At 43.5% G+C, this 21,214-nt stretch overlaps 3 protein-coding genes across 8 annotated transcripts; 2 read left to right on the top strand and 1 right to left on the bottom strand.

The window, feature by feature from the left end:
- Positions 1-270: 270 nt before the first annotated feature.
- LOC127342376 (pumilio homolog 1) lies at positions 271-6,972 on the top strand. The gene is made up of 9 exons (XM_051368319.1): positions 271-1,065; positions 2,540-3,774; positions 4,536-4,677; positions 4,752-4,859; positions 4,988-5,200; positions 5,278-5,388; positions 5,867-6,061; positions 6,156-6,330; positions 6,417-6,972. Exons 1-9 carry the CDS (start codon positions 634-636, stop codon positions 6,455-6,457), a joined length of 2,652 nt encoding a protein of 883 aa, XP_051224279.1. The 5' UTR covers positions 271-633; the 3' UTR covers positions 6,458-6,972.
- Positions 6,973-10,134: 3,162 nt separating this feature from the next.
- On the bottom strand, positions 10,135-14,264 carry LOC127342338 (disease resistance protein RGA4-like). 2 transcript variants are annotated; one of them, XM_051368274.2, is made up of 2 exons: positions 13,429-14,264; positions 10,135-12,378 (listed from the first exon to the last, which is right to left on the bottom strand). In XM_051368274.2, the coding sequence occupies exons 1-2, from the start codon at positions 14,262-14,264 to the stop codon at positions 10,224-10,226; spliced, it is 2,991 nt and encodes a 996-aa protein (XP_051224234.1). In that variant the 3' UTR covers positions 10,135-10,223. The 2 variants fall into 2 exon arrangements, with proteins under 2 accessions (XP_051224234.1, XP_051224235.1); XM_051368275.2 differs by having other exon boundaries at positions 10,135-12,375.
- LOC127342295 (disease resistance protein RGA5) lies at positions 12,036-21,198 on the top strand. Of its 5 annotated transcripts, none has more exons than XM_051368231.2 (5): positions 12,036-12,139; positions 15,387-16,214; positions 16,783-19,059; positions 19,139-19,182; positions 19,270-21,198. In XM_051368231.2, exons 2-5 carry the CDS (start codon positions 15,397-15,399, stop codon positions 21,078-21,080), a joined length of 4,950 nt encoding a protein of 1,649 aa, XP_051224191.1. In that variant the 5' UTR covers positions 12,036-12,139; positions 15,387-15,396; the 3' UTR covers positions 21,081-21,198. The 5 variants fall into 5 exon arrangements, with proteins under 5 accessions (XP_051224191.1, XP_071682087.1, XP_051224196.1 ...); XM_071825986.1 differs by lacking the exon at positions 12,036-12,139 and adding an exon at positions 14,216-14,348; XM_051368236.2 differs by lacking the exon at positions 12,036-12,139 and adding an exon at positions 14,267-14,395.
- The last annotated feature ends 16 nt before the right edge of the window (positions 21,199-21,214 follow it).

Below are 21,214 nucleotides of genomic sequence, written 5' to 3'. Positions count from 1 at the left end.
CCACAAAATCTACATTGCCCAAATTAGCCAAAAATGCACATGTCCTCAAGCACAAAGAGCCTCGAGCCATTTTGACCATAGAGTAGCAACCCAACGTTTTTTTTCCTATTTCCATCCATCCAAACCTTCACAGCCGGGCGTGCCCATTTCGGCCGTGGTGGCCTCAAAACCCTAGGGCCCAAACCCCTCCGGATCATCTCGGCCGTCCAGCCAGCAATCCGACGTCCCAGATCGCTCCGGCCGTTGTACTTAACTCGGCCGCCTGCTTCTTCTCTCTCTCTCACTGCGCTTCTTCCCCACGAGCAAGAACACAGCACGCATTGGTAGCTGCGAGCCAGGAAGCAAAAGGGGAAGCTTGAATCCCTCCCGAATCCGCTCCATTTCCAGTAACCCGAGCTTCCATTACCCCGCACGCGGTCCTCTGCTCCCCGATTCGCCCGCTCCGAGCTGCGAAAACCTGTTCTTGACGCTTCCCGAGCTCCCGGAGCGACCATTACCGGGTTAAAATCTTGGGCTGACGGTGTTTTCTGCGCGGTAATGGCGGTGTTTTAGTAGAGGGATAAGGGTGCGGGGATCTCGTTTGGTGTTTCTTTTGGGGTGGTTTTGCTGGCGGCGGCGGCGGTGATCGATCCGATGGTGACGGAGATGGCGACCCGGGGAGCTGGGGAGGGCATCTGCGGCGGCGGCGGCGGTGGCGAGGAGGTGGGTGAGCGCGGCGACTTCGAGCTCTTCCGCAGCGGCTCCGCGCCGCCCACCGTCGAGGGCGCCATGGCCATGGCGGCCGGCGGCGGCGGCGAGGTGCTGCTGGACGACGAGCTGCGGGCCGACCCGGCCTACCAGAGCTACTACTACTCCAATGCGCACCTCAACCCGCGCCTCCCGCCGCCGCTGCTCTCCAAGGAGGACTGGCGCTCCTCGCAGCACCGCCTCCGCAGCTCCGCCTCCTCCGGGCTCGGCGGGATCGGGGACGGCAGGAGGGGCGCGCCGGCGGGGGCTGGCGACGGGCTCGTCGGCCTGCCCGGTATCGACCATCCCCGGCAGCGGAGCTTCTCCAGTATCTTCCAGGTAGTTCCTCTGACCAAAGATCTCGTCTCTCTCTCTTTTTTTTTCTCTGTTCCCTTTCGTTCTCAGTCTATTATTAGTCTTTGATTCACTACTGTCTACTGTATGTGTTTTGGGTGAAAGTGACTGAAAACATTGGAGTTGGCTAAAGTACTGTCTACTGCTCTTCAGTAATACCATTTTACCACCTTGCAGCTGAGTACACACTAGTCGAGCTCAGTCTGATTGCTGGATGTTTCTTACTTATCAATTCTCCGCTAGTGTTTCTTACCTTGTTAGCATTTGCGAGAAAGGTCAAAGGGTTATTGTGACTGTTGTCATTTATAGCTCCTGAATAATGGCTCCGACCTTATTAATCTTCGAGTCAGCATATATCTTGTGTGTTATTAGTGAAGGTGACTGAAAGCATTGGAGTTGTTTGACTGAAATGCACAGGCTCATAGTTTGTACAGTATGTGTAGCTCGATTCAATCTGGTTGCTACTGGATTCTCGGCTAGCGTTTGTTGACGTTTGCGTGAAAGGTCAAAGGGCTATTGTAATTGCTATCACAATAACGACTTCAGAGTTACTGAATCATCTGAAGTACTGTCTAGTGCTTCACAATGTTTTGCTTCTGTAATGCCTGTTTGAAAGTTCATAGTTCAAACAGTATATGTGTTAGCACTACGATTTCCCACCTTGCTAACTAGTTGTGGTACATTCTGATTGCACATTAGATGTGATATTATGAGCCAGGTCATGGTTTTTGCAGCTGTTTGACTTATCGACTGGTCTACTGTATGTGTAATGCCTGTTTGCAAGTTCATAGTTCAAACAGTATATGTGTTAGCACTACCATTTCTCACCTTGCTAACTAGTTCTGGTACATTCTAATTGCACATTAGATATGATATTATGAGCCAAGTCATGCTTTTTGCAGCTGTTCGACTTATCGACTGGTCTGTATTTCTGAACTCTGCATAGCACACATAGGAAAGTTTTATAGCTTGCAATTTGAACAAAGAAGAAAAAATAAATCCAGTTTGAGTGAGAGTATTGAGCTACGTGTTCTCCACTAGCGGTTCTTGCTTTGTTAACATTTGCACGGAGGGGTTAGTGTAATTGTTAGCATCAGTATAATCCCTATGTGTGCATCTAGCTCTTCCCAAATATTTCATTTGTATCATACCTGTGTGCACCTATTTCTTCTGCCTGATTATTCTTTGGACCATCAACCATTTTTCATAGCATGTTTAGGTCAACTGTTGATTCATGTTGGATGAGTCAACACTGACATTGGGCACTAGAAATAAGCTTCCAAACTTTGTGGTTTGCTCACCAGTATATCCTTCACTAGTTCATATTGTTGACCACATGTCCTGGTTCATTGTTCAACTACAAACAATTTAATGTGTCTTTTTGGTCAGCTCTATTTCTCTTCAATTTAATTTTATGCAGGGCAACTTTTAACATTTGTACTTGTTGTAAATTTTCCAGGAGGAATCAAATCAACGTGATATCGACAGACAGAGTGCCAATCACAATCGTAATGACTTTCTTGATTCTTCTGGAATGCAGTATGCTCTGCATCGTGAGACTGGAGCTATGAGCAGTCTGCAGCGTGACAGCAATGAACAAACTATGGCTGAAATGCGGAACAATGATTTGTCATCACATGCATATGCATCTATTCTAGGACCCTCACTTTCCAGAAGTGCATCGCCAGATCCTGAGCTTGTGAGGAGGGTCCCTAGCCCGTGCCTTCCTCCTATTGGTGTGAAAGTCGGTGCTTATGATAAAAAGAGTAATGGAGGCTCATCTTCCTTCCGCCGTAGTTCATCTGCTGTTGGTGAACCTGATGATCTGGTTGCTGCTTTATCTGGGATGAACTTATCATCGTCTAGAGCTGGTAATGGGCAAACCATGGATCAGTCTAAGCTCTATCAGGATGTTGATAATGCCAATAGGTTCCTTTTTGATCGACAGGGTGATCAAACAAATGGCAATCAACAACACTCCTTCATGAAACGTCCTGATCAAGGACATTATAGGGCACCTGAGGGGTATTCTGCAAATTCGGCTAATTCTTCTGTGATGAGAAATCAGATGAATGCCGGAAATTTCTCATCATCTGATAATTCATCAGTTGGTTCTGGCTTTGCTTCCCCTAGGATCGGTTCGAGATCACCAGGAGGGACTTTATCTTCTAGGCAAAATTTAGCTGGTGCCTCTAACTTCCGAGGCTACAATGGAATTGGAAGTCCAAATGCAGCAACTTCTCTTCAGATGCCAATCGATCCATTATATGTTCAGTATCTTGCTGCTCAAGTTGCGGCCAGCTATGATGATCCTTTCATGGCCAGTGGCCTTCTGGGAAATTCTTACATGGATTTACTTGGTCCTCAGAGCCTTAGCCCGTTGCTTCAGTCACAGAAGAACTATGGCTGCTATGGAAACCTCGGATTTGGCCTTGGTTATGCTGGAAGTCCTTTGACGAGTCCTGTTCATCCCTCTTCACCTGTTGCATCTGGTAGTCCACTTAGGCATGGTGAACGCAGCATGCGTTTTGCATCAGGCATGCGGAATTTTGGTGGTTCTTTTGGTTCATGGAATCCAGATCTGGTTGGAAAGATGGAGAGCAATCTGATGCCCTCTCTTCTTGAAGAATTTAAGAGCAACAAAAGCAGAACTTATGAACTCTCTGAAATAGCTGGCCATGTCGTTGAGTTCAGGTAAACTTCTCATTGATGTATACCAACATGATAATATAACAGCTTGCAAACTATAATGACTAGCACTCAATCTCGTCCTACAATTAGTGTTACATTCTGTCTTTACAAAGTTGCACTTCTCCTTGTACAGGAATACACATAACATGAACTACTGTATTGCATAAATTGATGATGCAGTTTTAATCTAGATGAAGACAGATATATGTATAAACTAAGCAAAAATGAGGAAATAATTAGAGGAATATGTTCTTACAGATTGTTTTAATTTAATTTCTGTCTCGCTTTCACTACAGCATAGTATTTATGGTATTCCCTTTGTGTGCATATCACTTATAGTTTAGGCCAAATATCATCACTTCAATAGAGACAACTGATTTTGGTATCTCTATTTGAGCGAATAACACACTTCTCCCTGCTGCTCTCATATACTGTGTGCACACTCCCACATGCATGGCATATTCCAAAGGATGAGAAAAAAATGTAACAAATAACAATTTCCTCAGTCTGTCTAATATTGTTGCTTTTGTGCTAAACACATTGGACTCATAATTTTAACCATGTTCTAGTTTGTATTAATGATCACTATCCTAATAATTAGTTCAAAGAAGATTTTTAATTTGCTTCCAGTTTGCCTGACTTTGCAACGGATACTGACCCTTAATTACTGCTAATTTCTTACTTATGGCTGGAAGTATGCAGAACTGCAAAAGATATATTTTCTTTAGCGTATTTTTGTGCTAATCATTGAATAATTTGTGTAGTGCGGATCAATATGGGAGCCGATTCATACAGCAAAAGCTCGAAACGGCCAGTATTGAAGAGAAAGACATGGTATTTTCAGAGATCATGCCTCAGGCTCTCACACTGATGACTGATGTATTTGGAAATTATGTTGTTCAGAAGGTAGGGAAAACTAGTTTGTTTCAGGTGATGGATTGACTATGATATCTTGTCCTTAACATTTGCCTTCTCTCCAGTTTTTTGAGCATGGAAGCACTACTCAGATAAAGGAACTGTCTGATCAGCTTATTGGACGTGTCCTCGCTCTCAGTCTTCAGATGTATGGGTGTCGGGTTATACAGAAGGTGCTTATCAGTTATTTTTTAGTTATATATGACAACATAAAGACTTTGTTGCATTTTGAAGTTAATTTCTTTATGGTAAGGATGGATTTGTAATTTCTTGTCTTGAAATGGATGATATTTGTGTGCAGGCTATAGAGGTCGTGGATTTAGCTCAGCAGACTAAAATGGTTGCTGAGCTTGATGGACATATCATGCGCTGTGTACGCGATCAAAATGGTAACCATGTGATACAGAAATGCATAGAGTGCATCCCTCAGGATGTTATCCAGTTCATTGTCTCAACGTTCTATGGTCAAGTTGTGCTGCTGTCCACCCATCCCTATGGTTGTCGGGTTATTCAGGTATGCTAACACTACATAGCATTTGCAGTTACATGTCAACACAACCTCTCTCACTGTCATATTATGTGAATTACCAGAGGGTTCTGGAGCACTGTGATGATCCAACCACGCAGCAAATAATGATGGATGAGATTCTCCAGTCTGTTTGCTTGCTGGCTCAAGATCAATATGGTAACTATGTTGTTCAGGTCAGTTCCATGCCCGTGTTTTCGAACATTACAGCATACCTTGAACTTGACAACTTTTGTGCTGCTTACCTATGCAAGGTAGCGGGGTTATTTCTGTGCAGATCAACTGTAGGTTGTCATTGATCCTAATGCTTGCTAATTAGTAGCAACTAGCAATTGTGTGTTAGTTGTTCTGTAAACTTATTGATTACTAAGATGTGGACTTCTCACATCTTTTCTCTTTATATCATCTTGCAACAAAATGTAGGTAGAATGTGTTCTGCTTTGATGCTACTGGACTGATCCTGCTGCTTGACAATGCTGATAATTGGATCTGGGGCTTTGCAGCCATATTTTTCTTTCGCAACTGCTTATTGCTTGCTGTTTGATGAATACTGAGAACTGGATGGTTGCAGTCTTAATTCTGAGATTTTGTTGAACCTTTTGTTTGTTTTTCACAATATTTTGCTGCTAAATAAGATTCACTGAATTTGTACAGCATGTTCTGGAACATGGCAAACCACATGAGAGGACATCTATTATTGATAAGCTAATTGGACAAGTTGTGCAAATGAGCCAGCAAAAGTTTGCTTCAAATGTCATTGAGAAATGCTTAGCTTTTGGCAACCCAGTAGAGAGGCAGATCTTGATTGGTGAAATGCTTGAATCCACTACTGAAAGTGAACCTCTTGAGGTCTGCATTCTTTCAACTTCTTAACCAAGCTCTCAAGAGAAGCGAACCAAATATTTGTGAACCGTTCTAATTCTATTTGCAATGTCCCTTGCAGGTAATGATGAAAGATCAGTTTGCCAACTATGTGGTGCAGAAGGTGCTGGAGACTTGTGATGATCAGCAGAGGGAAATGATCCTCACTAGGATAAAGGCCCACCTGAACACCCTTAAAAAGTATACCTACGGGAAGCACATAGTTGCACGTGTAGAGAAGCTTGTTGCTGCTGGAGGTATGTTTCGTCGTTAGATTCCATTAGACATGCTAGCATAAGGATGTTATGGGCTAATGATACCTTATTTGCTGTTGTGGTCGCAGAGAAGCGCCAGGGGCTTCAACCAGCGTGCACTGCTGCCTGAAGGGCGGACTACGCAGTTGTACAGCTAACAGTGGCTAGGTTTGCGCTCGCGTTTTTCCCCGACTGAAAAAACCTATAAAACTAGTATGTGGTACCGCGGAATAAGATACAATCTTGGTTGCACTGGAGAGTGTACATTCTGTAGCTCAGGAAGCAAAGACTAATCTGGACTGTAAAGGGGAAGAAGAGGAGGAGTAAGAAGAAACATGTTACTCTGCTCACTGTACAAATTTAGCACTAGAGAGAGAGAGAAAGCTGTTAGCTGTCTAAAGAGTGGATTAAAGCCGCCGCGACTACTTTATTTATCCTTTGTGTGTCTAAAGAGTGGATTAAAGCTGTTGTTGTAAGATAACTCAGAGGCACTAGCCTCTTTTTTCTTCCCAGTTCAAGCTGAAGTTATTAGTATCAGCTTTGCTGAACTGTTGAACAGTTTCTTGTATTGATGGAGTTGTATCTGTCTGTAATCTAATCCAGGATGATGATAATGCATGAATCAGTGTTGCAGGTTTTCTTTCACCAAGATCCCTTATGTTTTGTTGGTTGTAATATCTGCAGGATCTGAAATATGTTTTTTTTTCTTTCTAAATTTTAGTGTGTGCTGTAATGCTAGCATGTGCAATTCCAGATCAAGAGGTAAAGGCACTGTTGATCAAACAGCTTGTCTGAGAGACAGAGATGAGTGGTTTGCTCCGTGAAATCTGTAAGTGTTACTCCCGACCAAAATATGGAAGAGGTAATAACAAGTCATACTAAAAAAGCACACTAAAAAACAGAAACTCAATTCAGCTCTTGGGTGCATATGCTCTTTCAATATGCTTTAACAAGGATTCTTAGCTCTTCTTAGAGTCTGCAGTTCTGGAAATTCAATTTAGTTCCCTTTTCTCTATTGCTTGTAGCTTCTTGGCTATAATTTTTGTCACTGCCCTCTTAAGCTTTACATGTTCCTTCTCTTTCTTCCACATGAACACATAAATTCTCTCACTTCATCTTACCATAGCTGCCCAGTCCAGCTTATCTTGCATATGATCACCTTGTTTGGCTGCTTCAGCAATACTACCTCCATCCCAAGGCACATGATTTTTTTTAAAAAGAAAATCAAACTATGTCAAGCTTGACTAAGTTTTTATCAAAAATCATGTAAAATGCAAAATCAATATTATTAAGTAGATAATGAAATATATTTTCATATGGTATCTTCAAAATATCATATATTAATAGATTCTTTTAAAAGTTTGGTTAAACTTTACTTAGTTTAACTTTCAAAAAAAAAATATAAGCATTACTTTAGGATGGAGGTAGTACAATTTAACCATATCTGAAGGATCATTTGTCTTGACTTGAAAAAAACTATTCGTCTGTCCCATATTTTTCTGGGAGCATCACTTATTTTGTCTTTGTTTGCTTGTCGATCGTAACATGTTTCAAAACTAGATATTACTTTTTGAATAAATATAGAATAAAACTAGCGTTTAATTTACCAAGCACAAAACCTACATACTAGGTTCAACAATGTGAACCAACAATCTATGCTAATCAAGATAAGTAACTTTATTATAGCAAGATATATACCTTCAATCATGAAGACTATGACAAAGTAAAATGCAAGTAAATTTTTTTTGGTATAGAAATAACCGAAACACGCTTAAATGATGACGTATTCCGAAGTCCAAATCTCCATTGGAGTGGAGGCTAATGCTCCTCATATTCCACAAAGGCTCACCGTATTCTCCTCGAATCTTCCCACAAAAAAGACCCCCTCGATCCACTAGAGGGTAGTTGCTGAACTCGTACAACCTTAAGACAATCTCCATAACTTAATTGGAGTCTCCCTAGTAATCCTCACAAAGGCTACAAGCGTCTAGGGTCCAAGGGGGGAGGAACAAGTTGAGTATAAAAGCACCCAAGAATAATAAGCTCACAAACTTTCACATATCCTCCTAAAAAACTAAAATCGATGCATCAAATACAATGTCAATAATAAAATTTATTCTCTTTCAAATCCCAACGCAACAACTAATGCTACAAAGAAATATGAGAGGAATAAAACGGAGCAAATAAACCAACAAATACAAGACCTAGATACAATAGCTTCCCCTCACAAAGACAAGAGATGGATTGGTTGTAAAGTAGACTTAAATCTTTTTTTTTCTCTCTTAGAGTGCAAAACTTGTTAGAAATGTTGGAAAACTACTAAAAAAGAAAGACCACTTAAATAGGTCCACAAAATTCAAATCGGTAGCACCGGATGTTCTGGGCGTTCCTGAGCGCCCAAGCCCGTGAGCTCAGCCTATACGAAAACGGCAGAAACAATTATATTCGAACTCTGTTTTTGATGAATTTGAACTTGTCTTGAAGCTGAAAACAAGACCCCATCACACGGAAAAACAACAAAATTTTACATTAAAAAATACAAATTAAACTATAAGTGGAATTTAGGCGAGAGAAGTCCAATTTACCCCCCTAAACTTGTCTCAAAGTTCAGCTTACAACCCTCAATTTTAGTTTGGTTTAATTTTCAACCTTGAATTCTAAAAACGGTTCAGAATTACTCCTTACATTGTATTAGGTTGGTTTTTCGTGTACCGTGTATATTGTATGTTGATGAGTTGACACAGTATATAGGAAGAAAACCCGCTAACTGGCGAGAAAAACCGGTTAAAAACATGTCAAAAGAGGGTAGAAGGTCCAATTCCAAACAGTTTATAGAATTCAAGGTTGAAAATTAAACCAAATTAAAATTGAGGGTTGTAATCTGAACTTTAAGACGAATTTAGGGGGTAAATTGGACTTCTCTCGATTTAGGTATTTGCTGACAAGTTGTTTGGTGCCCTATGTATTTAACTCGATTTTGTGTTCTTAAAGAAACTGAAAGCATTTGATGCCGTCGTTCTCCGCCGCAGCTGCCGACCTCGCCACCTCCGGGTCCGACCTCCACCATCCTCCGCCGCCGCCGTCTTCTCCTCGGCGGCAAATGCTTCGTCCTGGAGACTTTCGCTGCTTCGTTCCGTCTCCTTCCATCGGTCTTCCCAGTGGATGGTGTTTCATGCGCTGCACAGAAGGTGTTTGACAAAATGACCAAGTGAGTAGCATTGGCTTTGACAGTTGCAGCAACTTCCTGTTGATTTTCCCTTCCTATTGGTGATGTGCAGACTAACGTTTCAGTTGTGGTGAGTGGCAGCGCCAAGTCGTCACAGCTAACCACGGTGTTGTGCCGTCGTGGTGTGCTGATTCGTCCCGGATGCAGCCACAGTACTGGCAGAGGAAGACGCTGCGGCCTGCTACAGGGAGTGGAGGCTGCTTCCTTGATGCTCACGAGTTACTCGATGAAAGGCACAGGCGAGAGGAACCGCGGTCAACCACATGTGCGTAATAACAACTTCCTTGCCTTCACTCTGTTCCTATTTTTTGTGTGTACATGAATGTGGTGTGAGGATGCATAGTTTGGTAGCATGTCTAGGTTACACTCACCAGTAGTTCAGTACCACCATGACATAGCTTTAATTAGTAATACCCATGTTTGGAGAAAAGAGGGCAAACATATTGCGAATAGAAATAAGAAGAAACTACCCAAACATACCCTAAAAAAGGCATTCGAAAGAGGCACAATGTGTTAAACAACCAAGAACCAACTTAAGGTAGGTTTACAACATCACCATGGGCTTGCCTAGCAGAAAAAGATTCAACAAACTTCAGGAAGGTAGATGTGCTCATCAAAGGGATGCAAAGTCAAGATTCCTCATTGGAATCCTGCTCTTCTACTCGCTTCATTAGCATGTTGCCGAGGGGGCCACCTCTTGCAGTTGGGCTGCGCCCAACACCAAAGCTTCTTTAGCGAAACTAACCACGTGTCCCGATTTGATGGGAGCTGTAGCATTACTCTCTGCCTCCACCTCCGCAGACATGGTAGAGCGTGTTGCTGGTGGTTCTTTCTCAACCGCAGTTGGTGTCTCCTGACTCTCCTCATGATCACTTGCGATGGCCAAAACATTCGGTCTGTTATGGTGGTTCCTTGCCTCTGCTTCCCACACTTTTCTTGTTTCTTCATCCACGTCAGGATGAAGACCAATTTCCTTCAGCTCGCGAAGGCGCATAATTTCGACGCCAGAAAGACCAACTAGATCCTTGCATATTATCTGGAGCGAGATAATTTCCGTCCGAGCTCCATCTTCGATTGTTAGGACAGACGTCCCCACAACTTTCAGCACAAGATATAGGTGGTGAAGGCTCCTGAACATCCCATCTTGTATGATGAAACAATCGTCGATGCTGTTGGCAGTAATCTTGAGGTACAGCAAGACAGGCATGTTGCCAGTGACTGAAAGGAGATGTTGTGTCACAGACAGGGTGGTCAAAATGCTTAGCTTAGTGAGATCACGAAACAAGGCAACGAACTTTGGCAATGTGCCTGAGTTAGAGTTGCCGTGTAGCTTCAGTGAGCTGAGATGATATAATTGTCCCACCCTTGAACTGTAGTGTTGACATAATTTATCTAGAGCAGACAGGGAACCTTGGGGCAGTGCTTGGAAGTCAAGGGACAGTGAGCGAACATTGTCTTCACCCATAGGAGTTTCAATGTACTTTTGGATAACCTTGGAAAGATGGTTATTTAAGTCGACCTGACCTTGTTTAGTTTCTTCATAGTCACACCATATCTTGACCTTGTTTAATCTTTTCATATGGTCCATAAGTTGCAAAAATCCCTTACTCTTGTCAGCGATAAATCCTGCTATGGTCTCCAAACGACATTCTTTTGAAAGCCTCTCTGTCTTAAATGAGTCTTGAAGCTTAAACTTTCCAATCAGATGAATCAAACAGGGTAGTCCAATAGCTTCCACTGGGAGCACATTCACCCATGTCTTGCTTACATCAAGTGTCTCCAGCAACTTAAGCTGTGCAATTTCCTTGGGAATCCTTGTGATACTGGGACCGAGACTTAGATATCTCAGATTCCATAGATTGCATATGTCTTTAAGATGGTAATCTTTCACATCAATGCACCCTTCCAGGTCCAACACTCGTGTAAGTTTGTACTTCTCGAAGTTGGAAATAGCACCACCTGCATTCCCTATAACAGTTAGTGATCTGACACGAGATAAATCGATGTCAGGCATTGTTCTGGAACTTCCACCGTTACTATCATGGATAAAGAAGTGACGGACTTTTTTGTGCTGGGAACCAAATGGCATGATGAATTTCTTAGACATAGACTTGTTCAACATGAATGCGTGCATAATACCATGAGCTTTCCATGTTTTCTCTGTATTACTGCTGATTGGAACAACAGGCAGAATGATACTTCGGTTGATAAATGTCTTGAAGGTTTCGTCAGCACGAATTTGGTGCCAGCCTTGATGATGCCGTGCATATCCTTCAGCCAACCATCTCCTGGTTATGACATTCTTCCTGAGGGGATGATCCATTGGGAATATACCTAGGTACGACAAGCATGCCCTGACAGTGTAATCAGGCAAACTGGTATAATTTTCCCTAAGCACACCTCTAAGCCTTGCAAAGTTAGGCTCGTCTTCACGTTCCAGATATGTACCCAGATCGTTGCACAATTTGTTACATAATTTCCCTGTGAGTACCTTTTCACAGCTCAATTGGCATGCCACACTATAAAGAGCAAGTGGAAGACCACCACATTTCTTCAGGAGTTTTGCTGCACCCAGCACTAAGTCAGGTGAACATCTTCCCATGAGAGCTATTTTTCTAGAATCTTCTTCTCCAAGAGTTTTCATGCTGTACACATAACCAAAGGTGCATCTATCCTCTTCGCGGGGATAATTGCAGCATCTATTAGCTACGGACTGAGTGGACGTTGTCACAATTATTCTGCCATTATCTCTGAAGGCATTCCTCACTGTATTCCAGTGCATCAAGTGCTTCTCCTTAATGTCGTCAATAACGATTAAGTACCTGCTAGACAAAAGGAAATCAGATTTTAGCAAACATGAAGTATCCAGTAGTTAATCTTTAACTTTTCAATTATGATGTTGTGCGACAACATATGATACACAACAAGTACCTCTATTAATCCAAAGACCTTATCTCACGCAGAGATTAAATCAGATGATTAACAGCGTATTATGAGGGCCAAGAATCAATTCCTTTAATGGGGTACTTTGTTTTGTCAACAGTGGGACCACGGTTCACAGAATCATAGGACACCTCGTTACACACAAGGCATTTAATTCGAACAATACCCTATTTTATATCAGATCTTGCAGAGAAGTCACGCAAGGGTGTCTGAGGTCAGTTTGTCGGTTCTGCTAAATGTTAGATTTAGTGAGCTTTTGGAGGCGCAAAGCTAGTAGCTTGGGACGAACTACTTGGACGCTTAATTGAAATACAGTTCAACCATGATTCAGATGTGCTCCTATGGAAGTTACAGTTGTTCAGTGGTCAATTTTCTTTCCAGTCAACATGTGTGGTTCTAGAAAACACAAACAACCTTCTTCCATGAAAAGTGTATTTGGAAGCTCCGAAACCCCGTTTGCTTACATTGTCCGATGGGTGATATGTGTGGCCTTAAACTTAGAAATGTTTCAGTTATGAGTATGTTGGTTTTTAGGCATGACTAAATTGCTCAAGGCGCAAATTGTCTGTGCGCTGTTAGTCTATCTTAGGCACTTCGTTCTGAAATGTCCAAAAAACCACAGGTTTTTAGCTTTTTTTTTCATATAAAAACACTTTTGGCCTTGTCACTTTCTTTTGAACGTTGGTAGATCTGTGCGTATATATACGAGTACACATATACGAGAATTACTCATTTTACAACTCCACTCATCATAAGGAAACACTGATTTAAGCATGGTTGCAGATTGTAGATTTTTTTTTCCTGAGAGTTTGAGGAAGATTGATAAGTTGGTTGAGATACACTCTAATACATGATTTAAGGCTAGCTTGTACTGCTGAGTAGACAGGAGTAAAACTGAAAATAGTTGATGCAGCAGATTTAATTACCCTTACCTGTCCTCATGGTGTTCTGCTGGAGATGTTGTGGAAGACACTTCCCCCATACGAATCTCATCTTGTATATGTTTGACAACCCCATTGGCACCCTTATTATCCAGCAAGTGACCATCAACCCAAACACAGCGTAGTGCTCCTTCCTTTTGGACGATATCGTAGACTGCCTTTGCAAGGGTTGTCTTCCCTGAACCACCAAATCCCACAACGGCAACCACCCGCAGCTGAGCTGCAGTCCGGGTAGTGTTAGTACCCTCTGCTTCATCTTCGTTAGGTTTGATGCCGAGCAGCGCACGAAGTTCCCTGGTAGCACCCGCGATGCCCACAGGATCCTGCCCATAACTCACTTGCTGTGCGGTCTCGTGGTATGTGGGCTGGGCTTGGACTCCATCAGCGAGCAGAAAGGTGTTCAACGCCCGCTCCCTTGCTGCCGCCACACGGTTCCTGAACTCCTTCATCTTGGCAGCGAACCGGAGACGGATGCGGAAAGTCCTGATGGCGTGAGCTGAGCGCCGAGCCCGCGATGCTCCGGCTTTGCAGGAGACGCGGTGCAGGAACCGCTCGATGCAATCTTCGATATCGTGGGTCAGCTCGCTGATCTCCTCGCCATATACCCTCGCGACGGCCGTGCGAGGAGGATGACCAGCCATGGTCTGGTAGTCATCCACAGCTGCCGCCAGGATGCCGAGGTCAGTTTGCAGAGATGTGCTTTCCCTTTCGATGTTCCTCCACATCTGGTACTTCTTCGCAAGCTCGCTGTTGAGTCTTCCCATAACGACGTTCGCGAAAGCAGTGGCTGCTGCTTTCTCCGCCACTAGCCCCGCCGGCAGTACCATCTTCAGGCGAGCTTGATTGCTTAATATTGGGGATCAGGCAAACTGGATTAAACGAGATATGATGGGAGGGAAGACAGAACAAAGGTTACATCCCAAGCCAGCACTTGCACATCACCTACTACATATGTGGGGTAGACACTCTGCTCATCCATAAGTTCCCACTTGCTTTGCTGCTATGGAATATCTCGAATACTCATTTTTCCTGCAAAACTCTAATACAGCTTGATTATCTCTACATAAATTACGATGAGTTGTTTCGTGTCTCTTACCTTAGGCTGGTCATAGTGGGGAGTAACTTAGACTAGTAACATATGCCATGTTACTAGTCTAAGTTACTACCTTCATAGTGGATAGTAACTTATATGTGGTGTCATGCATTGTGTCATTAGTATGTTGTAGACTCATCTTGCATTGGGGTGTGTGATGTTATGGTAACATAGCTAGTTACCACCTCACTCTCTTTCTTCATTTATTGGCATGCCACATCACCAAAACATCTAGAGATGTGTGATGTTACTAGCTATGTTACTCCCACTATGAGTAGTCTTAGTCAATTTGTCAAGTCCTCGAAGGCCCCATTAGAGTTGTCCTTTTTTTTGACAATCCCACTAGAGCTGTCCTTGTATTGTAGTAGTCAAGTATAGTGGGTACATCCAGTTGTCCTTATATTGTTTGAAAGCACAAATGATCCACGTCTCCTCATTTAATTTAGAAAAGAAATGGACCACTTGTCTTAACTTATTGGGGAAAACAGTACTGGTCCACATCCCCTTATTTAATTTTTAAAAGCAAATGGCCCACTTGATCTAATTTAGTCTGCAAAAAGACAAATGGTCCACTTGTCCTCAAGAAGAAAGAAAAATCACCCATGGCCCTTTCTGTACGCCATGTTGAAGCCACTCTCTGGTCCATATCCCTCAGCAAGTTTATAGGGAAGGACCTTGAATTTAGAGGAAGTTCATGCAGATTTGGTTAGAGTAGCATGCTCCAACTTAATTCTTCCATCCCTTACTTGATTTTTTCTGCCTAGGTACAGTTACAGAATGCTTCATCCATTCCGATGTTATTATTATTATTCTGAAAGCAGAGCGACTAATCAATCTCTGGTTTGGTTCACTTCAGGAACAAGGAGATGGATGCCCCAATCAGTGCTTCCCAGGGAGCCATGAGGTCCCTTCCTGGTAAGCTGGATTCGTTGATATCGGGACACAAGCACAACCTGCGGCCAGAGGAGAAGAACAAGCTCTGCATCCTCCAAGGTGATCTTCAGGGACTAATAGACAACTACCTGCTGGAGCCATCAGAGGTGGAGTTCCCTGCTTCGACGGCCAGCTTCTGGATGAAAGATGTGCGCGACTTGTCATACGACATCGATGACTTCCTCCACGAGCTCGCCCAAGCCGGCACTAGTGGTTCTAGGATCAGCGTCCAGACCCAAAAACTCCCCCGCATTAAAATCTCCCGAATTCCGGATAAGCTGAAAAAGCGCAAATGGATCGCCGACGAGATCTTGGGATTTAGGAGTCGTGTCAAGGAAGCAATTCAACGGCACATAAGCTATCTTGGTGACTGCAAGTGGCGTCCTAGCAGCAGCAGCGGTCAGCTGGGTGAATGGAAGAACCCTTCAACACCATGTAGCATTCGCCTTGTTGGTGTGGAGAGTTCCATCAAACAGCTTTGCGGCAGGCTGGCAAATGAGGGACAGCCAGAGCACAAGGTGGTGTCCATTGTTGGAACTGGTGGGGTTGGTAAGACTACCCTCGCCAAAGAAGTGTACCGTAAGCTTGGGGGTCAATTCGAGTGCCGGGCTTTCGTGCAGACATCGCGAAAACCAGACATGAAGGGGCTCCTTACCAGCATACTCTCTCAAGTTTGGCGGCACCAGCTCCCCGATTCTTGTGAGGTGCATAAAGTGGTCTTAAAGATCAACCAACACCTGCAAGATAAAACGTAAGTATTTTTTGGTTCGTGCACTTTTTTACTATATAAATGCAAAACTATATTTGTAAAATCTGAGGCGCGCCTTACAATGGGATCGATGGCGCCTTGTTCAATCCATGCAGAGGAAGAGAGATCTGGAATGAGGTAAAGCTTGCAACAATATAAAATTTATATTATGTGAAACAAAGTGAATAAAAAGACATGTTCATTTGAACATAACAATACAAAACAAGTATAAATTCGTAAGTTTTAACTATCTTACCGTGAACAATCATTTTGTCACCCTCTACTCTAACAAATCTTGCTATGTTCGGATGATTGAGTGGGTGCATGCAGGAGCATACGAAACACGTCAACATGTTAACAATGAATACACGAGAGTACTTTTCTGAATGGTTTTATAGCTTATATTTCCGTGAGTCATAGTTTTCTGAGGAAATAATTATTTCTTATATTTTTTTATGGTGTGCATCAGGATTTGAATCTCAGAATGACGCCATGATCGCTCCACGATACCAAGAGATGGTTATCCCTATTTTTTGTTGCGATAAATAATATAATTTAAATATTTTGGCAGGTACATAATTGTAATTGATGGTCTGTGGGCATCATCAACTTGGGATATTATTAATTATGCTTTGCCAAAGGGAAACTATTGCAGTAGAATATTAACAACGACCGAAGTTGACGCTATAGCTCAGACATGTTATGCAGATACCTCCAAATATATGTCTTCAAAGAAAGAAGGTAACTCCAAGTATATATTCAAGAAGGAACCGCTTAATGAAGATGAGTCGAGAGAACTTCTATTAAGTACAGTTTTTGGCCTTCAAGCTGAATGTCCTCAGGGCCTAAAGGAAGTTTCAAATGAAATTATAAAAAGAAGTGGTGGCTTGCCGCTAGCAATTAATATATTGGCCAGTCTCTTGGCACGTCAGCCAGCCAGCAGCCTGGAGCACTGGAATTACATAAAGAATTCACTGAGTTCCTGTTTGGCTGCAAACAATAGTTTGGAAGTGATAAACCAAGTTCTCAACGTTGGCTACGACAATCTTCCCCACGGCTTGAAAGCATGCATGTTATATCTGTGTATGTATGAAGAGGACCGTGTAATCCTGAAGGTTGATTTGGTGAAGCAGTGGATGGCTGAAGGTTTCATCTGCGCTGTGGAAGGGGACGATGTGAAGGAAGTTGCACGAAGATATTTTGATGAGCTTGTTAGAAGGGGAATGATCCAGCCTGTGGATGTCAACTGCAATGATGAAATTCTATCATGTAAAGTGCACCACATAATACTTCGCTTTATTCGATATAAGTCCATAGAAGAAAATTTCATCCTTGCAGTAGATCATTCTCAGACTTCTATAAGACTTGCTGACAAGGTTCGTCGGCTCGCCCTCCACTTTGGCAATGTTGAAGATGCTACACCGCCAGCACTGGCGAGTATGCAACTATCAAAAGTTCGATCACTTGCCTTTTCTGGATTGCTCAAGTGCATGCCTTCGATTGTTGAGTTCCGGTTTCTTCAGGTTCTGGTCCTTAAATTATGGGCTGATCGTGATAATAGGAGTGACATCCTTATTGGATCTGATGACCTGAGTGGCAGCATCACTAATCCTGATGACTTGACTGACAACCCCACTGAACCTGATGACGTCAGTTATAGCCTTACTGAAATTTCAGAACTCTTCCGACTGAGATACTTTCGTCTTGATGCACGTCATTTGAGTGTGGAGCTTCCAACCCAGATGCAACGGCTGAAAGATTTGGTGGCATGGGAAATTGATGCCGAAGTAACATCAGTTCCATCAGATATTGTTGATTTGCCAGGCTTGTTCTACCTCAGTATTCCTAGCGAGGTTCATCTGCCCAGTAGTATTGACCGCATGACATCTCTTCGCACTCTGGGAATAATCGATCTGGGAAAGAACATAACAGAAGATTTTATGAGCCTTGGTGAGCTGACTAATCTCCAGGATCTTCGTCTAACATGTTCCATGTTGCAGCCTGATAACCTGGAAAAAAACTTGGAATGCCTGGGCTCGCTAATTAGGAAACTAAGCAATCTCAACTGTCTAACTCTGGTACCTGCAGTCTCCTCTCATATGAATATTCAGAATCATGATGGTGCTTCAATCATGAGCATTTCCTGGCATGGCTTCACCATCGAGCGCCATTCTCCAGCTCATCTTCAGAGACTAGAGTTGTCGTGGCGCTGCTGCTTCTTTTTCCGCCTACCTGAGTGGACAAACGAGCTTACCAAGCTTTGCGTTTTAAAGATCGCACTTAGGAAGATGTCAAGTGAAGATTTTGCTATTCTTAAAGCATTGCCTTCCCTCACCGCTCTCTCGTTGTTTCTCTTGATTTCCCCTGCGAGAAGGATCATGTTTGACAGTGAGGGATTCCTGGTTCTCAAGTACTTTAAGTTTGTGTGTGCTGCACCATGCCTGGCTTTTTTGGATGGAGCAATGCCCAAACTCCAAAATCTGAAGTTAGGTTTCAATGCTAGCAGAATGAAGCAATATAGCTTGATAAGTGCTGGGTTCGAGAGTCTGACTGGCCTCAACGAGATCTCCACAAAAATTGGGGGTGCCGGTGTTGATGAATGTGACAGAAGGTCTGTACAGTCTGTGTTGATTGACACTGTTAGCAAGCATCCTAGCACCCCCATCATGAATGTGCAATGGGTGGATTGGAACTTTTGTGGTGATGAAGAGAAGTATGTAGAGAATCAAAAAGAAATATGGAAGCAGACTCCTGAAAAACAAGGCCTGACCGCTGGTGAAAGCTCAGATGAATATGGAATTCAAGGAAAGAATTTGGAGGAAGATGCCAAGAAACAATCTGATATAAGGTGCTGCTAGATTAACTTTTCTCTGTGCATATTATTTTTGAATCTCTGCATTGATTAATGGATGGCTTACTGTTACCAGGACTTGTGCGATACTGGAATCCACCTCGTATCTGCAGAATACAGGTAATCTTTCTTTCTCTGTCATTTGGCTGTTCGTCCCGTCAACCCAGTCTGTTACGAATTTTTTTGACTGCCACTTGTTTTTGTTAGTCCATAACGTTCTGGAGGAGTATGAGCATGAATCTCGAAAGGGGGCCGGCCCTGCTGAAGGCAACCTGGGCGACGGGAAGGACGCATCGTCGGTTGAGGAGGCAATGTGGGTGGTGGAGCAGTGGGACTTGCCGGCCACAAGGGACAGGCTTGTGTTCGAGTCACCGGAGAACGCCAAAGAGTACCTCACCGCAGTTGCTTGCCTCACGAGCGTGGCTGGGGCAGGCGTGGAGGCATGGCTGCAGATCGCGATGGCACGGCTTGAGGAGGAGTTCCGCCAGCTGTTGATCCGTGGGACGACGTCGCCCACTGCAGAGAATCTGCACACGTCCGCCTTTCCCGGGTTCTCGCCTACCATATCTACCTTCAGTTCCACCTCCTCCATCGACAATTTCGGTGAGCTAGACGAGCCTGTTGGTTGGGACACATGGAGCTCGGTCTCCGACGGTGAAATCTCATCTTACTTCATTTCCCCAGAAACCATCAGCACCTTCAAAGACATCGCAGACGTCATGCATAGCTTGCCATACCTCATTTTTCCGTACATCGTTAGCATGCTCAAGGACATCGCGGATGTTATGCTGCATGCTGGCCATGCGCTGAAGCTTTGCCAGGTCTATGGCGAGGTGCGCCAGGAAAAGCTTATAGAGTGCCTCACCGTTCTTGGGGTTGACAAGAGGAGCCTGGAGGAGGTGCAGCGTATGGAATGGGTCACCCTCAAGGACAAGAAGTACAAATGGATTCGGGCACTCAAGGTGGTTGTCCAGGGACTTCTAGCCGAGGAGCGCCGCTTCTGTAGCCAGATTTTCACGGCTGATGCTGACATAAAGGAAGTGTGCTTTACTAAGGCAGGCAAGAGCTGTGTCCTGCAGCTGCTTAGCTTTGCTAATAACATTGCAGTTGGGAAGAGATCGGCCGAGAAGCTGTTCAGTACCCTTGATATGTATGAGGCACTAGCTGAGTTGCTGCCAGAGCTCGTGGTCTTGTTCTCAGGCGAAGCAAGGGATTTTATCAAGGAAGTAGCAGAGCCGACCCTTGAGAGTCTAGGGGATACAGTGCTTGACACACTTGCTGAGTTAGCCAATGCGATACGTGGGCATACTGATTGTAGATCACTGCCAGACGGCGGTATCCACCAGTTGACACGATATGTCATGATCTATTTAGTACGATTGGTTGCAGACTACAGCCGCTGGTTGCATCATCTTCTTGATGGCCATGAGACTGATCAGCTGGAAAATACGGGTATGACTCCTTTGGGACACATGATGATGATGCTGATTACACATCTGTGGGACAAGATTGAGGACAAATCGGAGCTGTATGATGATGAGGCGCTACAGAACATCTTTTTGATGAACAATCTGTACTACATTATGCAGAAGGTGAATGATTCAGAACTAAAGAGTCTGCTTGGGAATAATTTGATCTGTATACGCCCTGGTCAGTTAACAGTGTACTCCGAAAGGTACTTCCAGTCCTCATGGATAAGGGCAATAACTTGTCTGACAGATGATGGTTTGCCACATACAACAGGATCTTTGAGTGCAATCAAAGGTGCACTGCAAGAACGGTTCAAAAGTTTCAACCTGATCTATGAGGAGATATGCAGGACGCAGACAACATGGAGTGTTGTGGATCCTCAGCTAAGAGAGGAATTGCGAATTTCCATCACAAAGAAGCTCATTCCAGCATACCGTTTGTTTGTTGAAAGGTACCGAGGTCAGCTGGGGTCAAGGAATTTCGGTAAATATGTAAAGTACAGTCCCCAGGATTTGGAGGAACAAATGTTAGATTTATTCGAAGGGTAAAGCTCGACTGATTGATCATTATGTATACGGTCCGAAGGGTGTTTGTATCAATGTTAGTGGTGGTTACAACTTACAACTCTGTACCAAGATTTTAATTTTTACTCTTTTCTGCCTGACATAGATAAGCATCACTT

Source organism: Lolium perenne, chromosome 1, assembly GCF_019359855.2.
Source record: "Lolium perenne isolate Kyuss_39 chromosome 1, Kyuss_2.0, whole genome shotgun sequence".
Taxonomy (NCBI): Eukaryota; Viridiplantae; Streptophyta; class Magnoliopsida; order Poales; family Poaceae; genus Lolium; species Lolium perenne.
Note: the sequence above shows the minus strand (reverse complement) of the source record. Positions and strands in the feature narration are given on the sequence as shown.

What these genes read in the sequence shown, in the direction of transcription:
- LOC127342376 (XM_051368319.1), top strand. Translation starts at nt 634, where the DNA reads ATGGTGACGGAGATGGCGACCCGGGGAGCTGGGGAGGGCATCTGCGGC. An exon ending in ATGGTTGTCGGGTTATTCAG is followed by an intron (nt 5,201 to 5,277) that starts GTATGCTAACAC and finishes GTGAATTACCAG; the next exon opens with AGGGTTCTGGAGCACTGTGA. An exon ending in GAAGCTTGTTGCTGCTGGAG is followed by an intron (nt 6,331 to 6,416) that starts GTATGTTTCGTC and finishes TTGTGGTCGCAG; the next exon opens with AGAAGCGCCAGGGGCTTCAA.
- LOC127342338 (XM_051368274.2), bottom strand. Translation starts at nt 14,264, where the DNA reads ATGGTACTGCCGGCGGGGCTAGTGGCGGAGAAAGCAGCAGCCACTGCT. An exon ending in GCAGAACACCATGAGGACAG is followed by an intron (nt 12,379 to 13,428) that starts GTAAGGGTAATT and finishes CCTTTTGTCTAG; the next exon opens with CAGGTACTTAATCGTTATTG.
- LOC127342295 (XM_071825986.1), top strand. Translation starts at nt 14,323, where the DNA reads ATGATGGGAGGGAAGACAGAACAAAG. An exon ending in CAACACCTGCAAGATAAAAC is followed by an intron (nt 16,215 to 16,782) that starts GTAAGTATTTTT and finishes ATATTTTGGCAG; the next exon opens with GTACATAATTGTAATTGATG. An exon ending in CTCGTATCTGCAGAATACAG is followed by an intron (nt 19,183 to 19,269) that starts GTAATCTTTCTT and finishes TGTTTTTGTTAG; the next exon opens with TCCATAACGTTCTGGAGGAG.